Source organism: Phaethon lepturus, unplaced genomic scaffold, assembly GCF_000687285.1.
Source record: "Phaethon lepturus isolate BGI_N335 unplaced genomic scaffold, ASM68728v1 scaffold1705, whole genome shotgun sequence".
In the NCBI taxonomy this organism is placed as follows: domain Eukaryota; kingdom Metazoa; phylum Chordata; class Aves; order Phaethontiformes; family Phaethontidae; genus Phaethon; species Phaethon lepturus.
The window spans coordinates 41,220-50,165 of record NW_010539672.1 but is presented as its reverse complement, the minus strand read 5'-3'; the positions used below and the strand labels follow the sequence as shown (position 1 = coordinate 50,165).

Sequence of the window (8,946 nt, the reverse complement as noted above, 5' to 3'; positions counted from 1 at the left end):
TTCCTGAAATCCCTTTACCCAGATGTTGACTTAGCTCTGACGCTGCAGTGACTGGCATGATATAAAGTGGGAGGGAGAGAAAATAAAGATGAATAATAAGGACAGTTTTCCTTTGCAAGTAACGTAGCCATTCTGTCATTAGTCAACATTGTATTGAAATTGTTTGTCTATTGGTTTCAAGCATTTTTGAAAATTTTGTAGGGCCTAAGAAGGAACTGTAGGTACTCTTACCTTTAACATTTTATGCAAAGCCTCGTTTAACAAAAATTCAAAGCATGTATGAAATAGAACACTGGCCACATTAATTGACAAGATTTTTTTTAATCTCCTTGGAGAACGGTAAAAAAGAAACAAGAATAAAAGTGTAAACAAAAAAAGAAAAAAGTATCTTCAAACAGCTCTGGAAATTTAAAAGACTGTTAAATTGCTAAGAAAATTAAGAGGTACTAACCACAGAACAAGAAAGAGAGAAATTTTATGATCCTATCAAATAGATTTAATTAATTATTATACAGATAATGCAGTAGTATTTCCTCACTGTAACTTATATTGCCAGAAACACCAAATGGTGCTAACTCTTCAAAGAGGGACATATTATTCCCCAATGCAAAGAGAGTTGGTCCCAATATCGCTTTTATATGTAACATGGAAATTACTCAGCAGTCTTCTTGGTCCAGTTACTGCTTTCTGCCCACAGTGCTGCAGCTTCTTGAGGTACCCACTTCCCACAGTTAGGCAGAGTCTTAAGTGCTTTAGAAAGAGTTTATACCAGGAAAGAAAAAACATGCCATAATGCTACTTTTTTCAGCCTGGTGTTTTTCTTTTATTAAACAGGTGAAAAATGCAGCGGCCAATGTACTCAGGGAAACATGGTTAATTTATAAAAACACAAAGCTGGTTAAAAAGATAGACCATGCAAAAGTAAGGAAACATCAGCGCAAATTCTTGCAAGCTATTCATCAGTAAGTACTCTTTTGCCTTGGTTTTCCTCTCCAGGTGTTTTCTCTCTTAGGTTGCCTCTCCTTAATAGTCATTCTTAGTCCCATGTCCTGTCCTGCCCCCTCCTTTCTCTCCTCCCTCGACCCCCCACCTCCTCATAAAACATTGCTCTTGAGGTTGTCTTACTTGTAGAGTAAGGTTTTACTGTATTACCTGTTTACAAAAAAATAAAAAAGTATGCTGGCTGTGTATGTCAATATGGAGTAAATCAAACTTGTTTTTTTTTTTAGAAGTTTCCTGTGTTTCTTGAATAATCTAAGACTTTTTTTGTCTTTTTTCACTGAGACTATCCTTTGTTGTTATGTATTTGCTTACAGGTAGTAAGATACAAGCTACAACAGACAGAAGAAAATGAAAAAAGTTTCATTTTTAGTAGATGTTTTAATAATTTAGAATCAGAATGACATGATAGAAGAAAGCCTATGAGTATGTATGTAACATTTAATGAAAAGAATATGCACCAAGCGTCATTGTACAGTCCAACAGCAATTAGTTGCCTCTCTCCTTCATATAGTCTCAGTATGTAAATCCAAATGTTGGTATGTCAACTATGACCCCTGACAACCATTCTACAAAATGGGAGTATATGCCAACAGCCATTGTGTGACCTTTGAGCACCTCTGGCATGATTCAGATGAGTTCTTGCTCTCTATTGAAATCTTAAGGGATTGAAAACAAACCTGAGAACTGTAACCAGTAGTAGGATTAAGCTCAATTATGGTATTACCAGACTGTAAGTATTTATCTAAAATTTATAATACGTATTTGTTGTAAAGCACATCAAAACCAGCAGAACTGCACAATGATTCAGTTACTCTTCCTTGGACTGGAAAAAAAAAAAAAAAAAAAAGAGACATTTGTCCTCAGGAACCACAGATTCTACCTGAGGAATGATCAGGACCCATGCCACTATTTGTCTGCTCTATTCAATGTCCCCATCCAGACTGAGGCAGCCATTTGTACAGCCTATGAAATTAATTTCCATAAGATACTGGGGAGATGTCGATAAATTAAGTAAGTTTAATTTCAAACTGATGTTTTGATAACTTTTGAGTGTGGGTCTGTGTCTGAGCCAACCTGTGAGGAGATGTGAGGGAAGCATCCATCATGAAGAGAACACGTATGTGTCATCATGCAGGAAAGACAGGAAGGAAATGCCAGGTTATCATATTTCCCATTAGTAAATTTAGGCTAACAGTCATTGTTCTTTTGTTTCATAGCAATGTTTTAAAGAGATGGGTAGCTAAGCTTAGGGTATGAGTTATTTTATAAACCTTGATTAGTATATTATATTTAGCAAACTTGCAGGATTACATATTACTGTGCTATTGCAAAAATACGTGAAGGAATAAAAAGACAAGGCATTTTTATGTGGATATAAGAAGTATATTTTCCCAGTTTGGTCATCATGCTTAGCTTAAAGAATTGGGGGGTGGAGGGGAGTGGCAGGGGTTCTGGGATAGAGGATGGCATGTCCTGTGCATCCTTTGCTGGACTTGAATCCTTGATTGCCAAGGTTATTCCTTAACACTTTAACTTCGCTATTTATTTTGTGTCTCTCTGTGTCTGTGTGTGTGTGCATGTGCACACATGTTCAGAGAAGAATCTAAAAAGCACAGCAGGCTCGATCTGTAGCTTTACATATCGTCCAAGCCCAGAAGAACTTCACAGGATGTACAGTGTTGTTCTGCACCTGCCTTAAAAATTCATTAATCAGATGGGGTGAAGAAGGTGGCAGCAGTAATTTTTTCCTAGCTGTGCCAGCCAACCTTTGAACAACTATGTTAGTAACGTGTTTCCCTCTGTCCTTTAGCACTTCACATCCCATTCCCAAAACTTTTGTATTTAAGGGAAAAAAAACCAGGTAATTTTCTCAATATGCTGAAGAATGTGCCATGTATGAAAACATTGCTTTAGCAGTTTGCTTTCTTCCAGCTGTAGCAGAGTAGATGGGTGCAAATTATGTTTTCTCCCTTTGCATCTTTGAACTTTTCTCAAGTGACTCATGGTGGCATATGGCTCTTTTCCATCTTTCTGCATTCTTAGGTTTTTATGGGTCCCCCTCCTTCACCTTTCCAACCATTTCACTGGAGACAAAATTTATAAAAGGACTGAAGTTTCAGGAACAGTTTCGTACAAGAAAACGTAGCAGATCATGATAACAGTCTCAAACTCACAGTCACAGCTCTAAAACTGCCTTGAGGTGGTCTGGGTTTTTTGCTTCTCATACAGGCTAAATAAGGTGAAGGTGAAATCTACAGACAATAGTTAGTGGGAAGGTTTGAAGCTATTGCAGATTCCTCCTTCATGAATGCAAGTTAATAGTTAGACTCCACCTCAGGCAGTTACTGATTGAAAGAAGTAGCAACTCCCTAGGACTTCCCACCTGCTGAATCGAGCCCACTGTGCTCATTTGGTTGTTTTAGTATATTTTACAGTTTGTTTTCTTTTGTTTTGTCTTTTTATTTCAACAAAATGAAAATAGAGCTCGGAAGTAAGTTGTATAAGCTGTTCCTTTCTAAATTTGCAGAATTTACCACTGTCTGCATGCAAAAAATAGAGTCTTTTTTTGTGAACTTCAGTGGTCTGATTGCTGCCATGGAAATGCGATCCAGAATCATGATCTTTTGCTGTGATAAGTGAAGTTCATAAAATCAAGTTGTTTCATACTTTCTCTTAATGATTTTAGGAAAGAAAGTCTGACGGTTTTCTTTAAATCCGGCTGCTGCAGCTAAAGACTTGCCATTACCTAGAGATAGATTTTTACCATCTGTGATAGGTATTGGGTTGTTTACCATGAGGAATTTTCATGTTGGTGTCAGCTGGTACTTTGTATTGCTACAATAACAATGGATTTCTTGGATTTTTAAAATTAAAATACTAACTGGCAAACAGATGAGTCAATGAATCTTAAGAAAAGTAGAAAACACATATTCTGCAAATTATCTGAGAGATGCTCACCAAAACTAGGTGTTAGATGCTCACCATGACTAGGGTTGTCATTCTCCAGTCAAATCATTACATGCTTACGTTTGAGTAATTATTCTGTTCTGAGACTGTAATGATATAACTCCATACCTTGGAGTTATACCCTCCACATTTTTTACTTTAGAATAGCTCCAGCTCTTACCTTCTGAAAGCACCATACCGATAGTCTGCATTTATGCTGCTATCTGAAGGATGCTCCCAGGGGAAGAAGAGTGTATGACATTCCAGTAACAAGTGGCTGGAATGTCAATTTTATGTGAACAATTCTACCTTAGCAGAGTTATTTCCATGTGTTTTAAAAGATATTTCACCCTTCACAACTTATTTTCTCATGGTGGTTAGCCTAGATATGAAAGGAAATGCTCAGTAGTTAAAGATAGGAACAGAAACATCCTGATTTTGGAATATCTCCAATAAGTCTTTCTTTAAACTAGCTTTCCGAATAACATCATCACTGAGAAATAGGCAGAGTATGCACTAGCAACCCACCTGCCACAAAATGCGGCTGAACTTATTTGCATTTGACAGCTAACCAAATGGTTGGATTGGTTGGCCCTTGACATACTAGTAGACTACATGGTATTTTATCACACATTGTTTATAAATTGATATATTGTTTTTAAAAATTCTATTTCCTGCTTAGAACAGCCACCAGAAAAGTTGTTGAAAGTCCAAGTATTTATCTGTTGAGAAATGTTGACCAAATGACTTGTACTTAAGGAAGAAATTGCTTATTTGTCAAAATCATATCTACAAACCACTCCTCTAGCAGTTAATCTGAAAAACATGGACTTTGTTTCAGGGAACACATGAGAAACGTCATGTAAATATCTTTCAGTGTGTGTGCACAACTAATAATCATGCAGCTAGGTAGGCATCAAAGAGAAAAATATACCCTTGCTGCTTCTTTCATAGTTTTTCAATGCTGTATTTTAAATAGTGCGTTGAAAAGGAATGTCTACTGTAAGTTTAAAATGTATTCATATTTAGATTCCAAATTTTTTAAGAAAATCAAATGTATTGGCAAGTGTGTTGGTTATTTAGCTGCTGGTCAGATGGAAGTTCTGTTTAAAGTAATGAGAAACTCACTTATCACTGTATTTCCATCAGGTTCAAACACCTGCTAACCCAATCCATTTCCGACAGAACAGGGCTAATACCTGTATCTAGTCATGTAGGCATGGGAAGATTCTTGATTGCTACAACATTAATGACAAAAAACATTTGCTCTATGTTTCTTCCTATATCTACTTGTCATGATACTGAGGCTTTGAGGAATGTTTTGGCTTCCTTTCATATAGTCTGGATAAATTGTTATCTCCCTTTTTGAATTTAACTTTGACCATGGCAAGTGGTATTCTCAAGGACATCACATTTCCTTGCTCCCTCCTTTTTTGCGGTGTTGAAGAAGCATGCTTCTCATTGTAGCAGGCACATGACCAGTTCTGACTTTACACAAAGTACTCAAGGCATTGTCCATGCAGTTATTTGCTCTTGTAAGTTTTGTGCATGCTTTTTAGAAATCCTAATATGACCACATACACCAAAAAAATCTGACTTAAAATTCCACTCTTTAGATTAAGAAGTGTAAAAATGGAACAAAGGAAACTGAATGATCAAGCCAACACTTTGGTGGACCTGGCAAAGGTTAGTAGGCAATTACTGCTGTTTTAACATTCATCCTTTCAAAATGAAGAGTTTGTAAGTTAAAATGTTGTGCATAATACATGCAAATACTGTTAACAAGTTTGTTACTCGTAGAAAATGAAAATACATGTGTGTTTTGTGGTAATACCTACTGAGTGAGACATCTTGTTTATGGATCTGACCAAAGTTTGAATGCACCATATTTATTTTTGTTTTGTACCTTTGAAAAAGATTTCTCAATTGAGAGGCTGATCCTGAGGAGTTCCTGAAGTGACTGCAGTGGTCATGGTAAATGCTGAACTGTGAGTGGGCTGTAGTACTGTAGTGCTGCATAGTAAAGAGATTTCCCAACCAGTGACAGTGACTGTGCTGTGAGGCACCATAGTACACAAGCTCCCACACAGACTCTAATTAGAGGTTGTGGTGCTCTATTCCTGTTGTCCTATGCAGCAGTGACTTTGGACAAGTCAATTTAGGTTTGCATTTGTTTAAGTTTTTATAATGAACAATAGCTGCCTACTTTGCTGATATATCATAAGGCTTTATTAATCTTTTTTAAGCCATTTGAGATGAGGTAGAAGAGGCTATTCAGTTGCAAACTGCTTGTCTATTTTTGCTAGGATTTTTCATTAATATGAAAGAATAACTAGAGAGTTAGATGGCTGAGTTGACAGCATGCCAGGTTTCACATTAGACCTCTGCATTTAACAGTTACTTTGATCTTAATTTGAGGCTACATTAAAGGCATTAATGGGCTTTTCTTAAGGATTTCTTGTACACCTCTTCATGTACCTCAAACCCCTCCTCAATTTAAAGTGCATCAAAGCAAAGATTAAACTCTTCAGTGTTCATTTCCCTTTTGCTTTGGAGAACCACCTGACAACTTCAGTTGCTGAAAATACATTTCAGTCCAATGCTTCTGGCAACTGATAAGGACTTCTCAGATACTGTTTAATGTAGACTACTCTGCTTTCAAGGGTTATGCTAGCATCTTGAAATAAGGGGCAGAGAAATGGGTTATCGACACTGATACTGAAGTGCTTTACATTTAAGGCAGTCACTCATTCAATTAATTTTCATTCCTTTTGGATAGTTTATAAACTCCAACCAGTTTGTCTATTGAATTACATCCAGTTTTGACTCTAGATTTCAAGTCTAGTCTGAAGTCTCAGTCTATCAGAGACAGAAATTCAGTCATTATGTTTAACCAGTTCCAAGTCTCTATGAAATAACACATTTTAGATTACATTTTTACTGATCACTACGGCAATTTGAAGTACACCCTATATACTTGCTGTAACCAAATACTGTGTTGTAAAAAGCAAATAGATGGGGGAACACAGAAGTAGAGAAGCATACAATTGAGTTTTTACTCCTTGCACTACATTTCAAAAACAATCCACCCAACTACTCTTAGTACAGCCAATTCAAGAAAACCTGGTCAGTTTAAGATGAAAGCAAATGAACAACATTTGTGTTCTGCATAGAAGAATTAGGGTGTTTAAAACCAGTGGAAATACAGAAGAGTCAAAGATGGATCATGGCTTTGGAGCCTTTGGTCTCCTGGTGGCTTACACAACTGACTGTTCACAAAGCTTAGCATTGTGCATTTCTAAGCACCTGAACATCCAAAAAGGTCTGGTCTTTTGTCTAATTCATTTAGACCTTGACATCTAAAGTGCTACTCAAAATATATTACATTTCTGCTCAGTAAATTTAGTAGAAAGTTTATTCTGAATCTACAAGGAAAATCATTTCACAAGACTAGATATTGTTACATATTTGTATCTTTTTGTTTTGTGAAGTGCAAAAGAGTTTACAAACCCTTGTAGAGTTGTGCTGCTTGTTACAATATTTGTAAGGTCTCTCTAAACCTTTGTTTACATCCTTCTACTTTCAGACTCAAAACATCATGTATGACATGATTTCTGACTTAAATGAAAGAAGCGAAGATTTTGAGAAGAGAATTGTAACTCTGGAAACCAAACTGGAAACTTTAATTGGTAGCATTCAAGCTCTCCCTGGACTGATTAGCCAGACAATCAGCCAGCAACAGAGGGATTTCCTCGAGGCTCAGATACAAAATTATGATAAGCATGTTGCCTACAGTGCTGAACGATCACGATCTTTGTCAAGAAGAAGGAGATCATCCTCCACAGCACCACCAACTTCATCAGAGAGTAGCTAGAAGAGAATACGTTAACCACAAAATAAAGACTTTTTGCCATCATATGGTCAATATTTTAGCTTTTATTGTAAAGCCCTATGGTTCTAACCAGTGTTATCTGGGTTCTGATGTCAGAATCCCGGAAACCTGAACATGTTTTAGGCCAAAATGAGTGAAAACCCTTCTTTTTTCCCCCCTCCTCCTCTCAGATGCACAGCGAATGCACCTATTACTGCTATATTAGATTGTTCCTCCTGTAATTTCACTAACTTTTTACTCATGCACTTCAAACAAACTTTACTACTATAATATATAATGTAATAAAAAGGTTAATTTCTGCACATAGTTGCTTGGTTACTTGGACTTAACAACTAAAATAATGCTCACAATCAATAGGCCTAATTATAAACTTTTAAGAAACAAAATTAAAGCTTCATAATTATCTCTCAGTATTAAAACTAATTCTCTAAACTTTGCTTGCAGTGGAGGGGGAAAAAAATCAATATTCATCTAGCAGTGTGCTGTATATGTATAGTCATTTTAAAAGGTCACTGACAGCTTCGATTTCTGAAGTGATTAATTAAAAATATAGTTTATCCTAGAAAATAAGTTATGAAGTATGCTATGGGTTTTTTTAATCTTCTTAGGGATTTTGTTTAACATGCATTTGTACACACACATATAGATAATATATATACCTATATACTTATGTATATAAAATTATTTATGCAATGCCCATGGCAAAGATCTTTTAAACTGACTATTTGTAATGCTGCTGGCATGCAAAAAGCACAGGGAATGTCCCGTTCATTTATTCAGAGTCTCATAATTATGCCAGGTAAGTATGTCCAGACAAAAGCATCACTTTCAACCTGGAAGTCTCCCATTAATGCTATTTGGATTTTGAAAGTGTTAGGTTGCTACTTTCTCCACTCACGTTTTTGTGTTTAAAGTTTCTGGAGTGAATGACTGACACACAGAATTACAGTATACAGAATTGCATGATGGCAGGACAGTGTTCTGTATACATTACATCTGGGTAATCCCCATGGTGTCTGCTAGGCAGTCAAGCTTAGCAAGACACTTTTAAGCAATATTTCCAAAAACTGTTGTAAAAAAAAACCTGCTGTAGACCGGAGTTACAG

At 36.4% G+C, this 8,946-nt stretch overlaps 1 protein-coding gene across 1 annotated transcript in view; it reads left to right on the top strand.

Annotated features, from left to right (window-relative positions):
• KCNN2 (potassium intermediate/small conductance calcium-activated channel, subfamily N, member 2) overlaps positions 1–8,251 on the top strand; it is a 10,113-nt gene extending 1,862 nt beyond the window's left edge. The window contains exons 2-4 of the mRNA XM_010287171.1: positions 835–962; positions 5,565–5,634; positions 7,535–8,251. Of these exons, the coding sequence (XP_010285473.1) occupies positions 835–962; positions 5,565–5,634; positions 7,535–7,822 (486 nt within the window). The 3' untranslated portion in view covers positions 7,823–8,251. The remainder of the gene's footprint in view (positions 1–834; positions 963–5,564; positions 5,635–7,534) is intronic.
• The last annotated feature ends 695 nt before the right edge of the window (positions 8,252–8,946 follow it).